Source organism: Staurois parvus, unplaced genomic scaffold, assembly GCF_062004578.1.
Source record: "Staurois parvus isolate SC_StPar_1 unplaced genomic scaffold, SC_StPar_1.0 ptg000546l, whole genome shotgun sequence".
Classification (NCBI taxonomy): Eukaryota; Metazoa; Chordata; class Amphibia; order Anura; family Ranidae; genus Staurois; species Staurois parvus.
Genome location: NW_028318342.1, coordinates 4495227 through 4514138, shown reverse-complemented (window position 1 = coordinate 4514138; position 18912 = coordinate 4495227). Strand labels below are relative to the sequence as shown.

The following is an 18912-nucleotide window of genomic DNA, read 5'->3' as shown; positions in this document are numbered from 1 at the left end:
AACATAGTTACATATGTGGAGGCATCAAAACATTAGAGAATGTAAAAAAAAATAAAAAATCAGCCCAGAAAGACTGATTCAGAGTAAAATATATAGTTACCTGGACACATGGGACAACAGCTTCCTTCAACATTAATTGGTTCCACACATGGCAAAGGTGGGCAACTAACTGTAGAGCAAAGTGTTTGTCCTTGTAAGCAATAGCAATGTGTACAACTGTCAATGTCCCATCGTTCCTCATCAGCATATGTCTTGCCATTGAAGTGACAGACCACCTTCTTTGGAATTGTATCCTCTGTGAAAATAAAGGAAACACATTAGCCACAGTTGAGTTTATGAATTAGTTATAAATTGGGGTTTATGTAAAACATATATACAAAGGCAGTTGTTTCCAAACAACCAAATAGATGGGAATATGAGTTCTTAAAAAGTACTAGTGCCACAGGCAAACTAGCCTATTCTTTCAGATATTTAGTGGAGGGGTGTATATATCCATATTTTTTAAAACTGACAGATGGAATGTGTGCTTCTTAAAGTCTTAGACCAATGAACAGCAAATATAAAACATATAGCAGGTCATCCTACAATGCAAGAAACATTTAAGCTGTTTTAGCATCACAAAGCAGTCCCATTTTGCACAACTCCCTTGACAAAGTTGACCTGTAGCCAACCCAATAAAGTTACATTTATACTTCTTAAGGCCAATTTCATTGTGAAATATATTACCTTTATATTTACCTTTAATATTGCAGTATTTGTTATGCAATCACCTCCTTCCACTGACACCCAATTTAAGCAAATAGAGGAAAGTCTATGTCTACTGTGTGCTGCGGTTCCTGTAAAAATTAAGTATTCATCAGTACATCCCCCGTATGATGTCTGTATTTACAGACAATATAGCAGGCCTTACTTCTTGAGCATATAATGTTTTATGAATGCTTCCTAACACCAGCTCTGCTGCCAAACAGCTTGACAGGAGTCACATAGGGCTGGATTAAGGTTCTATAGGGACTTAGGCATGATGGCAGCTTTGGGTCCCTTCCTGATATTGAGAGATTTACCAGAGTACATGCACAGAACTATAGTGTGTTGTAGTACCATTCATTTTGAATGACACCCTAATGCAATTCTACAGTAACAGGCAATGTATTTGCACTGAACATACCATGCAATGCTTTGCATAAAAAAGGGTCAAGTATGAATTTTTCTGTGTTATGGTGTACTGCCAGCCAATTCAAAATTATTGAAATTCCATAAAGCAGCACACCTTATTGCACAGAAACATTAATGCATTACTTAGTTTGAAGGGAGCCTATGTCAACTATGCCCCACTGATACCAGGGATTGCCAATTCATACAAAAAAAATTAAAGCTAGTAAAAGGAAAAATTATTTTTAAAAAAGTGTGTAAGTGTGTGTGTGTGTGTTGGGGGATGGAGGAAAAAAATATCTCTATTTTAGCAGGCTCAAATATAAGTCTTTTTATTGCTGTTTGTGCTGGATAGATTTCCTCTCCATTCCTTGTGACAGGTGGTCAATTAGACAGTAAGTGAAACAGAAATGGCAATTAAAAAAAAATGACAATTTCCAAATTTTCATTTTCTTATGATGCAGTCACAAGTTTTCTCTTCGGTTGCCCATGCCAGTATTTGCCTGACATGGATACTTCCTAATGGCTATCCAGCAGTGGTGTTCTCTCAGGATGCAGAAGAGGAATAAGGTTATTGCAAAGGGACTGTTAGGGACCTGCCAACAAGGCAGCACCTGAAACACTGAATTGATTGTCCACCACACTCAGGAAATGGCAGCACTGAGAGACCAGGACCAGGGAAAAAGGTAAGTATATTTTGCTTTTTTTGTAGGTCTTAATTTTTGAATTGTTTTCTAAACCCAGAGACAGAAATAGAGGACATGATATGCTGAAGTGCCTGGGCTCTGTGTATGTGTCATAAATTATGTTGACAGACACCAGCTCCAAGAAAGTGGCATGGTGTTCCTATTACATGTGGCATCTTTTTATTCTGAATGGAAGTAGAGCAGTTCTAATTGCAAAAACATGCATTTAACGGTTTTTAAATTTTTTTACAGATATTCGAGCTAAGTGTACAGCCCTGGCCAAAAGTTTTGAGAATGACACATATATTAATTTACCTGCAAGGAAACATGTGCAGTCATCATTGCTTTGCACAAAAAGAAATTCACAGGCAAGGATATTGCTGCTACTAAGATTGCACCTAAATCAACCATTTATTGGATCATCAAGAACTTTAAGGAGAGAGGTTCAATTGTTTTGAAGAAAGCTTCAGGGCACCCCAAGAAAGTCCAGCAAGCACCAGGACCTTCTCCTAAAGTTGATTCAGCTGTGGGATCTGTTTCTATTGTTTACCATGTGATTGGACACATATGTATATGTCTTTGATCACCCTTGCACAGCGGGTAATGTGATCAGCTGTTTACAGGTGACACACGGATCACCGAGCACCCAGATGTGAGCTCTGTGAGTTGCTGATGCAGGCTGACATACAAGTACATTCATTTGCATTAGAGCTGCTTCCCATCCACGGTTTCTAGGCTGTGGGTGGACAGGAAGCAGTTAAAGTTTTTGTAAAGGTTCACCTTTTTTTTCATAACAAACATCTTATACTTACCTGCTCTGTGCAATTGTTTAGTACAGTGCAGCCCCGATCCTCCTCTTCTCACGCTTCTGGCCCCTCCCACCTGCTAAGTGCACCCATAGTAAACTGCTTGCTCTGGGGGCACTCGTGGTTTCTGGTTCCTGAGCCACCTCTGTATGTCACTCAAAGTGAGGCTTGGCTCAAGTGTGATTGGGGCCTTATAGTGGTATGCATTACATTTGTACATACAAATACACTTTGTGCTATGTCCAGATATTATTTGTTGACAAGAAACACCGTTGTCTACACCAGAGTATAACAAAAAAATGTATGCTCCTTTTTTGCTAAATTTTGATACACAAGTAAACTGAAAATAAAGTGTTAATTCACCAAGGCAGCAACTTCATCAGTTTCTGTTCACTCTATAAAAACAGATGTTACACAATGGAACAATTGGATACTGAAAGCAGGATGATTTATTGTATAGAAATATTGAAATTTAAAGTAGTACTTTTGGATGGCAGTTGAAGGGAAGTGCAGCAATCATTCTGTGTATCTTAAAATTTGAATGAACAGCAGGTATAGAGTGCCAATAGCAGCGCTGAACATGCAGGGCTGCACAGCTAGTCACAAACATCTACATTATAAAATTTGCAACAATGCTATTCAGCAAGTTAAGCAAAGCTGTGTTTATTTTCTCACATATTAAAATGAATAATGCACTTTTATGCTGTGCTGCCACTGTGTCAGCATCACAAAGTTGCTAGTTTATAATTTATTTCCATTTAGATAGGAGTTTAAGAGTTTTTAGACAGTTGACTTACTGTATAGAACATACAGTACTAATGGGCTTATTAACTAACAATACACAGAACAGTGATAGGCAATAATATTTGGAATACAACTTTCAGAAGCTTAAAGTGGACAGACCTACAGTAAATGATTTCAGACTGCTTTGCAGCGAGATGCGCTACTTCAAACACGGTATTCTGCATTAAAACACAAAGGTCAAAGCCTTTCAATCTATACACAAATGTATTATTATTTCATATGTGCACAGAGAGCTGCATGAGGTATGTTTAAGTGAATGCAGATATTTAGAGACTACTTGTTCATCACCTTCTCCAGTGGTGTTTATAGTCTAATTTAAAAAAGGCCTGGATTCTTTCTTAGATACACAGAATATAACTGGATCCTAACATTTATAGGTAAAGTTGATCCAAGTAATATCCGATTGCCTCTTGGGGAATCAGGAAGGAGTTTTTTTCCCTGCAGGAGCAAATTGGATCATGCTTGGTATATCACACCAAGTGTGGCACATAGGTTAAACGTAGAGAATTCACCAATGTGTTGGAGGGGATGTGGTGGTAGAGGCACTATGTATCATATATATGGTGGGAGTGTTCAAAAATACAGGAATTTTGGGAGAAAATAGTGCACCTGATTAGGGAAATTACTGAAGCTGATATTATATTAGACCCAGAGACTTGCCTCTTTCATAGTACAGAGTTATCAGTTAACAAATATAAAAAATCTGGTATATGGTATAATTTGAATGCAGCAAAGGGTTTGATACCCAAGTTTTGGAGGAGATGTGAGGTGCCGAGGGTAGAGGATTGGGTTGACCGAGTGGATCAAATATGTAAGATGGAGAAACTATGCCATGTGTATGAAGATAAAATGGAGAGATATTATGTGAGATGGAATAGATGGGAAGAATTTAAAAATATAAAAATTAAACGTGGAATATAGAGAGGCATAATGTAATGTAAAACAATACCTATCTCTTCAATTTAGAGGGCATGGGGTCCCAAGAAGACAAGGAAATTGCAGAGTGGATTGGGAGGGGGGGGGTGGTGGATAAGAGGGTTGGGGGGGAGAATTTTTGGAGGGGCAGGAAAATAAGTACAAGTCAAAGTGAAGTGATAATTGTATTATAAGTGTGTCAATGATTTTTAAAGCATGTGTACTGTATAACTTATTTGAAAATTAATAAATATTTAAATAAAAAAAAAAATTGGATCATGCTTTGCTGGTTTTTTTGCCTTCCTCTGGATCAACTGTGGGTATAGGATTATACCTTTTTTTTTAATGGTTGAACTGGATGGACTTTTGTCTTTTTTTCAGCCAGACTAACTATGTAACTAATGTCTTTAGCAAGGACACAAAAGTAACTTGCATGCATACTAAGGCCAATTTAGGGAGAAGGCGTTTAAACTACCAGTACATTTTAGATATTTGGGGAATAATTTACAAATTCAAAACAGATAGGTTTGTGATAGAATGTGACCCAAAGATTTCTATATGAAAGGGATCATAACTCCCCAAAATTATTAGTAGGAAACTGATTATCAGAGAAGGAATTGGACTGAGCATAGCTTGCAAAAGTAAAATCAATTTAGAGAAGGGGTGTGAGTGGATAAGTGTCCGAATGTTCAAAAGAGCTTTAAAGCCAAACTGTTTTTTTTTTAACACCCTTGCACCCCCTTTCCTAAAACCCTCTACTACTTTGGGCTCACAGGAAGAGGGTTGGATGGTGCTAGTCGCAGACGAAGAGCAGTGCTGGTTGTGAGGGTGTAAGTTTGTGGAAGGCGTGTCAGAGAGCAGGTCAGCTAGAGATGCTTTTTTTTTTTTGTTTTAACACAAAAAGATTATGGCAACCTAACATTTTGATACTAAACAATTTGTGTGTGACTGTTAAAGAAGTTCAAAATTAACTTTTCTGATTGTAATTTGCTGTTTTAAAACTTGGGGAATAAATGAGAAGTGCATTATCAAGGACTGCAGAAGTTTTAGATCATGCCTCAAAACATCTGTTATTTTTTCCATCTGTAACTTAAGTGACAGTGTCTATATTTCCCTGGATAATCTAAAAATAGTTCTGAAGTATGATAGCTAAATTAAGTCATGCATGTGTATCATGTTTTCATTTGCTGGGCTTTCCACTAGAAACACGGAGCAATCCATTCAAAAGGTGATTTTATGATTGCACTGAGAAAATGTTTTTTCTGACCTGGGATTGTAAGCATTTTTAATAAAAAAACAGACAACCACTATTACTCTGGCCAGTGTGGACAGGACATATTATTTTCATTTAGTTCATTTACTTGATGCACATGATATTTTTGTCTCTTTTCTGTGTATAATTATAGAGACATATGAGGAAGGTGTGTGTGTGTGGGGGGGTATCCATACTGGACACTCTGTCCTCCATGCAATGCAGCTCATCATTACTAAGCCCCCTCCTCGGTTGCTATTCCTGTCACACAGACAGGAGCATGGCAGAGGGAGTTTTGCACTGGGGTAAGTGAGAACTGATAGACTAGTCTCCACCTCAGGTCTGCTTTGTCTATGATTGACAGGGCATGGCAGCAGGTGGGCGTGGGGCTGGCTGATGGGGAACGCTGAGACTAGTTGCCCATCGGATCAACCTCTCGTGTGACTCACCATTGTCCAAATGCAGTGCTCAGCTTACTTTTTAAAAGTAAGATTTGAATCAGTAGCTCAATGAACACAAGAAATTCTTGACAAAACTAAGTTTTATAGAACATCTGTTTCGTGAATTACATGAAAGTAAGGTTAATAATATAACTTAGATTACAAAATCTTCAGCTTTATTCAAATTAGTTGATGCAAAAATGAATACATCCCACAACAATACTACTCCATCTGCTATGTTATATAGCCTCCATGATTTGTAAGGACAGCACCAAGTCTTCTAAGCATGGAATGAGCAAGTTGGAAACATACTGCAACATCTATCTTTCCATTCTTCAAGAACGACCTCTTTTAGAGCCTGGATGCTGGATGGAGAGTGATGCTCAACTTGTCTCTTCAGAATTCCCCATAGGTGTTTGATTGGGTTCAGATCAGGAGACATACTTGGCCACTGAATCACTTTCATCCTGTTCTTTTTCAGAAATGCAACAGTGGCTTAGATGTGTGTTGGATCATTGTCATATTGGAAACGTGCATGACAACCAAGGGCACGGAGTGATGGTAGCATCTTCTCTTTCAACATAGAAAGAAGTAGAAAGCCAAACTGGGGTGATTGTTTTCTGTGACACAATACGACATACACTGCAGAGAATGGCATGCATGGGTGTCCATCTGTGAACATCATGATACCATCAGTACATCTGTGAATTCATGATACCATCAATGATATGCAGCTTCCCCGACACCAGCAGCACTCATGCAGTCCCACAGAAGGACACTTCCACCACCATGTTTCACTGTAGGTACCATGCATTTTTCTTAGTACTCCTCACCTTTGCAAAGCCATACAGTTTTGAAGCCATCAGTTCCAAAAATATTTCTCTTGGTCTCATCAGTCCAGAGTACAGAGTCCCAGTAGTCGTCTTTTTTTTCAGCATGGGCCTTGTCAAATTCTAGGTGGGCTTTTTTGTGTATGGGCTTTAGGAGAGGCTTCCTTCATGGACGACACCCATGCATGCCATTCTCTGCAGTGTATGTCGTATTGTGTCACAGAAAACAATCACCCCAGTTTGGCTTTCTACTTCTTTAGCTAACTGCAGTGAACTTGCATGGCAGTTTTCTTCAACCCTTCTCATCAGAAGATGCTCCTGTCGAGGTGTTAACTTCCGTGGATGGCCTGGACATCTCTTTGAGACGGTTGCAGTTCCATCTTTGTAAAATTTTTGTATCACTTTTGCTACAGTATTCTGACTGATAAGTAAAGCTTTGCTGATCTTCTTGTAGCCTTCACCTTTCTTGTGTAAAGAATTATTTTCTTTCTCAGCCTTGTGACGTTTCTCTTCCATGTGGTACCATTGCTGACAGCATGAAATGGGAAGGGTGTTTCTTTGTTAAGTAATGCCCTTTTATAACCCACTGTCTCCTGTTTAATTAATAATTAAACTCAACTGTAGTTGAATTCTTTTTAATTAGAATTCTATTGTCTAAAATTTAGCTTTGCTCTTAAGACTTTCATTGTGGTGTATTCATTTTTGCAACATAGTCCTCAATTAATTTTTTAGGAAAATACTTTTAGGTGTGTGCAAATCAACAAATCTTGTTAGCAATCAATGGCCCGCATTTGTGGGAGTATTTTGTGGTATAGTGTCCCATAGAAAATGTTGATTCTGAAAGGAAAGTAAAATGTTTCTGACAAGTCTGTTGGGGTGTACTCATTTATCCTGAGCACTGTATTTGTACTGTCATACTTGGGCAAATATATTATCCAGCATCCCTCCCCTTTGCTTACATTCAATTTTCATTTGGCAGCTGAACAGGGTCAGTGATGAGCCATCATTTGGTAGGAAGCCACCAGCATCCTAGCAACAACAAACCCTGTCCGAGAATCTGACACAATGATGACAACTTTCCAGTTCAAAATATGAGCATTGGTATCAATCTGTATGCCAGGTCAAGGTTGGTCTCAAATACTGCAAGTTTACTAATCTGTGAATTGACAGTAATTCTTTAAAAATCTGATGCAGCCATAGCAACAGGTTCCTAAAGTGACAATAATAAGTACTACCTGAATCTGGAGCATATGTCGTTACAGCTACCAGAAATCGTGAAAAGGCTTGCTTGAATTAGGCGCAGGTAGCTTTAAAGAGAACTACCACCAGAAGGGTGTTACAGGTTTACTGAATGCAAGTGTACAATCCAAACGCACATGTTCCTGCATTAAAAATGAGTGTATGTGTATAAGTGGGTGCTGCAGCAACCGTCGACTGGAACTGAACAGAATCAGCAAGGGAGAATGTCACCATCAGGCATACAGTACCTGATGAAGGGGTCCTTCGAGACTCTGAAACGTTGCCTTACTTTCACTATGTGATCGTTCATTAAAACCTGTGGACTCAAATTGGTGATCCTCGGTGTGCTGGTAACATTCTCCCTTACAGGTTTACTGAATTCCACAGATTAAGGCAGGAAAGTTGAAAACATATTTTCTGAGCTGCATGTTTCCCTGTTATACATATTCTGCATCTCTCAGCAAGATTAAAGTGATTCTAAAAGCTTAAATAAATCATACTTACCTGCTCTGTACAGTGGTTTTGCACAGAGCAGCCCAGAACCTCCTCTTCTTGGGTCCCCTGCTTGTGTTCCTGGCCCCTCCCTGTGTTCCTGGCCCCTCCCCCCTGTAGGTTTCCCCCACAGCAAGCAGCTTGCTATGGGGGCATCCGAGCATGCGCACTCCCCAGCCGCTGCTTTATGTGTCCAATCACACACTGAGTCATGGCTTGGCCCCGCCCCCTATCTCTTCTCATTGGCTTACTGGATGTGATTGACAGCAGGAAACAATGGCTCCCGCTGCTGTCTCAGCCAGTGAGGAGAGGGAGTCCCTGGATAGCCGAGACTCCAGTGCACATTGCTGGATTGAGAGGAGTCTTAGGTGAGTATTGGGAGGTTGAGGGAACTGCAGAGAGAAGCTTTTTTACCTTCAGGCATAGAATGCCTGAAGGTAAAAAACCTTCAGCCTTTACAACCACTTTTAAATAATTTTAATAATTTTAAATGTGTGAGTCCCCAATAATGTTCTATATTTATATACTTTTACAGCTTCAGCTTTTCTAAGATAATTAAAAAAATTTGCAAGATTAATTTTTTTTTAAAAAGATATACAACCACTTACTAAGTATTTGGAAAAAATAGTAGGCTACGAATTTCATCCTATATGATAAAACAGAGGTTACTTTAAAAATCACTGCCAGTGAACAATGCACTCACACTCAATTAACCACTTGCCTACTGGGCACTTATACCCCCTTTGTGCCCATGCCAATTTTCAGCTTTCAGAGCTATTGTACTTTGAATGACAATTGTGCGGTCATGCAACATTGTACCCATATGACATTTTTAAAAAAATTTTCACACAAATAGAGTTTTCTTTTGGTGGAATTTATTTGCCACTGGGTGTTTTATTTTTTGCATTATAAACAAACAAAGAGCAAAAAAAAATGTTTAATTGTTTCTATTATACAATTTTGCAAACAAGTAATTTTTCTCCTTCACCAATGTACGTTGATGAGGCTGCACTGATGGGCACTGATAAGGTGGCATGGATAGGCAGCACTGATGGGCACTAACAGGCTGTCCTGATGAGGTGGCACTGATGAATTGGCACTGGTGAGCATGGATAAGGAGGCACTGATGCTGCTGCACTGATAAGCAACAATGATGGGCACTGATAGGTGGCACTGATGAACGACACTGATGGGCGGCGTGACTGACGGCACTGACTGCCCTGACTGGCAGCACTGATGAGGAGGCACTGATGCTGCTGCACTGATAAGCAGCAATGATGGGCACTGACTGGCGGAACTGATGAACACTGATGAGCGCAGCTGCTGGGCGGCACTGATGGGTACCACTGCTGGGCACTGATGGGTGGCACTGCTGGGAACTGGTGGGAGGCACTGCTGGGCATTGGTGGGCACTGCTGGGCAATGGTGGGTGGCACTGATCAGTGCCGATCTCCTCTGTGACAGCTGCCGGTTATTGGCAGTACTTTCCTCAAGCTGTGACAGTGTGAGGAAAGTGCTGCCAATAACCTGCAGCTGTATTTACTTCGTGATCTGCTGTGTCATTGGACACAGCTGATCACGTAGTAAAAGGCCGCTGTGATTGGCCTTTTACCTCATCACGTGATTAGCTGTGTCTGTAGGACACAGCGATCACAGAGATCACCGGATGCGCGCCCCTGGGGTCGCGCAGGAGGGTACGTTCTGGAAGGACATCATATGACACCCTCACAGAACTGGGTAACCGTGCTGTAGTCGTCATTCGGCCATAGCGCGGTTACCAAGTGGTTAAGGGCCCATACACGGGGTGTGTTAGCTAACCTCTCCTAAATGAACTTCCTGTTGTTAGACATGTTCTTACAGAAAAAAAATTTGATGCATGTAAACACACTTTGGCATGTCAAGAGCTTGGACGTTAATTAATTTCATTGGCCAGGATTCTGGCCAATGAAATGAATTAACGCTCAAGCATTTGACATACCTAGCATTTTTTCTGCCAAGACACAACTGCTCCTGCTGACAGCGTTTTTATTTCTGCCTTTAAACTCCTCTAAATACCTATGTGTGCATGGACATATAGACTAACATGGAAAGGCATTTGAGGCAGAAAAAAACAAACAAACACCAGATACCCATAAAAGAAGCGTTAAACACATTATGTATGCAAGAGCCCTAAAATCCCTGCTAGAACTGGTTGGAACAATGAGAAAGGAAGCAGCAGATTGAGATAATTCTACAAAAAAATATATTTCTGATGGCACAATGGATACATGAAAATTAATACACAGGATACAGGGTAACCTCTGAAACTAACAGCGAAAATACCAGCACATACAGGGTATTGCAGAAACTTTTTGTAACTCACACTTAAAAGCCTTATGAAAGAGCACTACAGTGTGGAAAGACACTGAGATTACAGAAATGTGTATAATGTGACATAATAATTACCCATAGACATAATTTGTTATTACCATATGAATCTCTAGCTTTTCTGATAATAATGGTTATGACAGTATGTAGTTCCTGAACAGCAACAAAGATGTTAAATGATGTACTCCTTGTCTGATAATATACTATAATTGGATGGTGTATCAGATGTAATTTAGGCTTATGCTGCACATCCATTTAAAAGGTTGAAACTAAACAAGGCTTTAGATTTCATAAAGAGTACAATAAAGCTACTGTGCATATTACAAAAACAAATTTATGACTCTCATGGTACAGATAATAGCACAATCATAAAATGTTCTCTGTACCTAATTATTTCACTACAGGCTATAACAAAAACCACTAGATGGTGCTAAGGCACAAAAAATAGGCATTTTGTCATACCTAAATTATACCTGATTAATTCAACTAGAAGATGAGGCAAAACAACGTAAATACCTACGACTTGTTTTGAATCACTCATTATGAGATGTTCATAATAACTGGTTCCACTGCCGGGATGTTTAAATATTCCCTATTATCTACAGTCTAATTTATTGCATCCTCCTTTCCATTGGCTTTATTCTACATTTTAATTAGGAATAGTTCAATTAATAGAATATCTCCTTCCTGTGACTTTACACCCTCAATTCATTTGACATAGTAAAGTTAAAAGTGTATCCTGCACAGGGTTTATTCTGCAGGAAATACACATTGCTAATAATTTCTCCAGCACATACAAACCCTCTCGGTTTCAAAAGCTTTGTGGTTTTATTTTACCTCAAGAATATATTAATGTGTTCATTTTGGCATGCTTTAGGCTCATACTCAAGATTATGTTACTCCTCCTTCAAACCTGCCATCTCATTATAAATCATAACCATTAACTGTTCCAGAATTGAAATGAATGGTGATCTCAGACAGACATTACTTTTCAGTGGATTCATTTTATGAAGTTAGAAAAACAAAGGCACAGCTAGTCCTTAAAGAGCAATATAACAAATACATTGATGGCATGAACTAATCATTTATACAAAAAAATACCAAATATATTTCATTATGCATTAAAGGAGCGTTTCCAGGTAGCATAACTAGAAGGGACAGCAGGAGGTAAGTGTAGAGATAATATTTCCTTTGTGAGTTCTGGCATTTTAAAAACCACACAAAGTGCAGCCATACCATTAGTTCAAGGACTCCAGTGTGTGCTCGGTCTACTTCAGGTCCCTGCTGATCTATGAATGGCGTTAACCACTTGAGTTGCAATTTGCAGTGACTATTTCAATTCTTAAAAATAGCAGGGACAGCGGGTAGAATAGCTATGCCAAATATGTTTTTTACTTCCTAAACAGCTTGATTTATTTAGAACCATTACTACCCCACTACCGTTCTCATTCCTTACTACAATACAACAACTTAATACCCAATATATGTGGGGAAATAAACACTCTAGAGGTGCACTGAATATCATAACTAGTCATAGGACTAACAGAGGTATGGAAATGCAAAACATTTATTTTTATTATAAGCATTCAATTTAGATCAACTCCAACACTGGTAGAACCCAGATAAAATCTGGCCATTAATGGAATCCTCCTTCTTCAAAGTTAAAAACCCCAAATTAAAACTCTTGGCAATCAAGTTAGGATTTGGCTTCTAAACATTTTGCTATTCCCTGGTCCTTGTGCTTGAACAACAAAAGATGTAAAGTTTAAGACAGCCCCATATATTAGTAATTTTTTTTTTTCATTAAAAGAAAACTGACCCATTTTCCCCATCGACACACTCTGTGTGGATGGGGGAATCCTCCACGCTGAACTATTGTATTCTGAAAGTGGGGAGACTTCCCCACTGTCAGAGTACAGCAATCAGCAGTGTTGCAGGCTATAGCCTACAGCGCTGATCAAGCATGGAAAATCCGACAGGGCGCATGTACAGAAGTCAGATTGGTAGATCAGGAGATTGACTTCTGTACAACCTCTCTGCCTATACGTGAATCAAAATTTAGATGGTCCCTGCTGAACCGGCCAAATTTAGATTCCTGTACTGTATGGCTGGCTTAAGAATAATGACTTGTATATTCACCAACCTTTTTTTCTGACTAGAATTTGTTGATTCATTAGCTTGCTTGATTGTTTACCCTCCCCATTGTCTCTTTATGCCCCCTCCCATGGTGATGTTGTCATACCCTTCAATGTGCAATAATGGCTGTAAGTTTACTATATTTGCTAGACCTACTTTGTTAGACATGGTACTCTTTGGTCTTTTATGCAAACAATATGTATGCCGACATAATATCCACAACCTCGCCTTTTGTATTACTATACTAATTCCTACATAAAGAAAAACTAAAAATGAAAATGCAGGGACAAGAAGTATAGGACACCTGAATGGGAAGAAGTGAGCTAATAGTATTTCTGTACTCTGCACAGTTTTCAAAGTGCCATGACTCAGAAAGAACAGTACAAAGGTAAGTACAATTAATACTTTACACTTACCTCCCACTGTCGTAATGTTCTGCCTTAGAACTCATTTTCATTTGGGCTTTACAATGTACCTGCACCAGTTTTATTAATGCAGCGCATAACAATGAAAAGGTGATTCACATTTGTGCATAGTGGTATCTTGGCTAGGAGAACTGAGATCTAACTATAAGTTAATGGCACTGCATAGTTCTGTGTGTTAATAAACACAAATAGTGACAATATGAAGAAAAACACACATTACTGCAACATATACTGAAGAGGCAACCTGCTTATAGGTTTCTGCTGTGTTAGCCATATACTGTATGCCCTGTAAAAAGTATAGCAATGCAATTGACCCCATACTGCAGTTTGCTGGAAATACCAGTCCTACTTCTGATAGCTATCCCTCAATTGATTGAACAATCATTTCTGCTGATTACCAATTTCAACCATTTGTGTGCAGTCATCTTCTAAATAAATTCTTTACATAAGCACAGTGGTATTTAGACTTTTTGGTTCTAATGAAGTTTCAGTAAAAGCAACTAATCTTCCTTTACAAAAACAGAAAGAAAAGGAACACCTGTGGTAGGAGGTTGGAGATGTTTAATTTGCAATCACACATGTAAATTACATCCATGTGTTGGGACAGGAGTGATTACTGTTTATTTATTTATAATACAAGCAGATATCACCTTGAACTCATCACAAAATATTCAGAATACAGTTTGACAGATGTATAGCCCTAGTCAGTAACTTTCCATCTGCCTTTGTCTGCCTCGGTTTGCTGATGGCTGAGTGGTTTTCAAATATGAAACCTTACCAACACAATTCTACAATATTTTATGAAACAACATTATAAATGTTCATTCAATCAATTATGCTTAATTGAAGTAATGAAGAGCGAAAGCGATCCTATTCAAAAGCATCTCTTCATTTAAAGTACACATATACTGTAAAGAATTTATCATTTCACCATTTCCATTGTTCACCAAAACAATTGCTCAACACAAGAAAAAAAGATTTAGTCAAATGCAAATGAATTCACTGGAAGGATTGTTTTTTCCAGTGAAAATAACTGCTTATTAAACCTTTCATTTAGTACAAACACAAGATTCTCTAATCAAAATGATTTTGGACTTCGAGAAAAATGCACTTTACATCTACAGTGAACATTTCTTGACTCCTGGGCTGAATTATTCCACAGCAGTTACATTTCTGCAGGAAGAGGGTCACCATCCCCATCCTAGTACATATGTTATGTAGAATGGCATGTAACAACAAGGGGTAGACTGGACCAGGGAGCTTCTGTATCCTGGGTTGGTGTTTCTACAGTAAACTGAAGACCAGCAGCCTAGAGTAGAGGCACTCTCTGATCAGGACAGCTGCTGATCGGGACAGACTAGCCTTTTCCCCACTCAGACCTCAGACTTTGCTGAGGAAAGTCTTTCACAATTGACTTCATTGCAGCTCGCTGCATCAGGTCATGTGACTCCTTAAAAGTATAAAAGGAATTCAGTAATGGAAGACTTTCCTGGGCAAGGGTCTCTGATGGGACATCTAAACAAGGAGTGGGTTATTCTAACTTAATCAGCAGCTGTTACTACTTGTGGGTTCAAATAAAATAACCTGCTCAGACATTAAATTAAAGAGCTTAGCCACTGGCGCACATAGGCTTGAGTGGTGGCATCATAAATATCCTCTAAGTGCAGCCATACTTTTTATAAGGGGTATTGGGTTTTCAGAGGTGCATACCAAAGAGTTCTCAATGAATCCCCTTTTAAGTTCATCAAATAAAGGAAAGATTTGGTCATGAGTTCAGTGTAAAACAACAAGGCCAGTCACTCTATTGCATTATTTGAAGGGTAGAGCAGACCACCATAATACAAAGAAAATAACATGACTTCCTATCTTGGAATAACAGCTACAGATTTACATCAATCCCATAAATTCTTCCTTTAGCAAGGGAAAACCATTTATATTAGTTAAAGGATCCATAGAGGGATTCCAACTGAACTAGTAAAGTCCAACATTTCTGTGTCAGATTTAGCAGGGAAGGAGGAAAACAATTTTACTGAGTAATGATTCAGGTGTGATCCACAGCAGTCATAAACCATTCCATAAAGAACCAAATACACACAGAGCAACCCCCAAAGAGAGCAGTGAAATCCAAAGCAGGAAATCAAGAAGTACTGGGTCTGGTAAATCAGGTCTGCACCTGAGAACTTCTTAAGGTGATACGGTGGATTCATTAATCTGCAGCCAATGGAAACATAGGGATATGTTTATCTGGATATTGCCTGTAATCATGCTGTCAAATAGAGCTGTGTCATCCAGTGTAGGTAGAAGCAAGGAGGGGCAAGAAAATGGAAACATTTCCCTAGTATAGTTCATAGCTGAAAATAAGGGGGGCTCCCCTTGTGGTCAACCTGCAAAATGCATAACACTAGTCTAGAATAAAAGGAGAATTTTAATCCCCACACAAAATAGTTGGTCAGCTCCAGCTGCTTCTATAGCAAACACCAAGAACATAGTCTCAGTAACAAACTGAAAATCGATCAGTCCTGATGTACTGATGGCCTCATTTCTCATTTCTTGAGGTCTGAAAATGCCAGGACAGTACAAATATTCCCTAGATTACCCATTTTTGGAAAGTAGACAGTCCAAGGTAAGAGGCATGGTGAGTTTTTTGAAGTTATAATTTTTTGTCACAATTTTTTTGAAAATTAAGAAACTTAAAAAAATTGGTTTCACAACTTTATTTTTCTAACATGCTGTCACCAGTGCAGTACAGCGTCATCATATAACTGGTGTGGCGGGGGCAGGGACACTGATTGGTGACAGTATGTCATAATCTATTTTCAAGTTTTAACATTTTTTTAAATGTTTTAATTTTTTTTTAAATATACTGTGCCCAGAGCAATACAGTGTAACCATAGTAAAATTGTACTACTCTTGGGAAGTGATCAGGTTTTTTGTTTTGTTTTGTTTTTACACATTATGATTTCTTAGAACACTTAATTTCCCTGGTATAACAAACCATATTTTTCTGAATGAAATGCATTCATTCAGTGTTTACCATTGTGGTTAGCTGTGATTGGCACAGCTCATCACATGGTACAGATGTGCTGTGTTTGGTCCTCTCTGTACCATGTGATCATTGTGACCAATCACAGTGAGCAAAACACAAATGCACACAATGAATGGAAGGCATCTTGACTTCCACCAAGAACGAGAGAGCTCCTGCCTGACCATCGTTTGTCTATAGGCCGGAAGGGAAGCAGTTAAAGACTTCCTGTGTCCCTCAATAGACAAGAAGGTAATAATCATCAAACTGGTTATTATTCAGGCTTAATAGGTAGGAAAAAGGTCAAGATAAACCTTATTTTGGAATGTCAAACATCAATCAAAAAAAGATCAGTTTTCTCACAACTTCATAGTGCACTCAGAACTGCAAATTTTTCAGAAAGGATGCACTGCACAGTCCTCCATCAACATGGCAAATATTAAAATGATCAAATGAGAATTTTAGAGGTCCCCACAAATGAAATAAAAACAAAGCATGTGGCTTATCTTATAAATTAAATTAAAACTTAAAATACTGTAAATATCAGTATAGTTCCAATTGTATTCTATACCAGGGTCCTCTCTCAATCTTCTCTACCCTGAGAATTGATTCAAAAAATATGAATTGTAAGCTGGGCTTGTTTAGGTTGATGTTTGAGTAAAACTATTGCTTTGTTAGCGCTTTGTCTTTTTATTTGTACCCTTGTAAATATTGTTGTGCTGATGCTATATTAGCACCAGTAAAGAATGCATGTGTGATTTATCCCCCAAAATGTGCTGTTTGATCTTTTCATATTTATAAGGTCCAATTTCCAAGGTGAGTCCCACTACTAAAGTGTGGTGGTAGAGATCACAAGATTCAAGGATTGTGGTGTGCTGATAAATGCGTTTAAATTTTTAATTTAACTCTGTTTAATGCTTTTATGAAGTGTGCATGTTCTCCCTGTGCCTGTGTGGGTTTCCTCTGGGTACTCCGGTTTCCTCCTACACTCCAAAGACATGCTGGTAGGTTAATTGGATCTTGTCTAAATTGGCCCTAGTATGTGAATATATGAATGTAAGTTAGGGACCTTAGATTGTACACCCCTTGAGGGTTAGGGACTGATGTGAATGTACAAAATATATATATGTACAGTGCTGCGTAAATTGACAGCGCTATATAAGTACCTGAAATAAATAAAATAAAAGTACATTTTTTCTTAATGACTTTTTTCCTAAATAGATTATATACAAAGGGGTCTCTTTATAAAACATTCTTTGGGTGAATGTCACTCATATTTGTGCATGCTGCACAAATTTTGTAATTTCACTAACAGACTAATTCTTATGTTAATCAGCTCCATCTAGGGGCCAAAATGCAGTAAAGGTTTCTAAAATACTTCAATGAGAAAATATACTACATTTTGGCCACTAGATGGAGCTAACAATCATAGGGATTACTATTAGAAAAATTACAGCCAAAATTAATGGAGCATGCACAGATATGTCTGATATTCATCTAACAATATCTTATAATAAGACCCCCGAGCGTGGTAGAATGTTTGAAATTTTTTTTTTTAATATTTAAAAGGTTTGTCAACATACTGATATTGGTAGAGTACTGCTGCAAAAACACTAATGCTATAATTTACCTTTATCTAGCTGTATAATTTGTAGCTGCTATTTATTCATTTTTGTGTTTTGTTTCCTTTCAGAGATTAGTACACAATAGCATAAATTTTGTTGATCTATATATATCTATACACTCTAAAGACATGCTGGTAGGTTAATTGGCTCCTGTCTAAATTGGCCCTAGTATGTATGAATGTACGTTAGGGACTTTAGATTGTATGCCCCTTGAGGGTTAGGGACTGATGTGAATGTACAATATGTATGTAAAGCGCTGCGTAAATTGACGGCGCTATATAAGTACCTGAAATAAATAATAAATAAATAATTGAGTTATGAAAATCTTTAGGCATGATATCATAGCCAAACTCAGCTTTACAGTTTATAGAGGATGAAAATAAAATGTATGGTGCAGCAGTGAAATTGAAGCCCAGAGGAAACGAATATGAGGTTATCTGTTAATTAATATACCTGCAGGCATTATGGTTTTAAATGTCATTCTACAAATGAATAGTAATTGAGATATGACATTAAATGTTCTCAAGAAGAAAAACAAATCTTGGCAAAAAAAGATGAAATTAAAAATCTGCAGATATAGCAAAACATGAATTTTGTAAATTGTAAATTAAACAGTACTAATATGCAAGTAAATAAGTTCATTTTTATATCTCATTTTGCATATGAAATCACTCTAGCTAGTGAAGTAAGGACTCACATTTAGTTATGTACAGCTGAACATCTC

At 38.2% G+C, this 18912-nt stretch overlaps 1 protein-coding gene across 1 annotated transcript in view; it reads right to left on the bottom strand.

The window, feature by feature from the left end:
* The window catches only part of CRIM1 (cysteine rich transmembrane BMP regulator 1), a 1025033-nt gene that overhangs the window by 20524 nt on the left and 985597 nt on the right, over positions 1–18912 (bottom strand). Inside the window, exon 14 of the mRNA XM_089690902.1 lies at positions 101–295. Coding sequence (XP_089547028.1) covers positions 101–295 — 195 coding nt within the window. The remainder of the gene's footprint in view (positions 1–100; positions 296–18912) is intronic.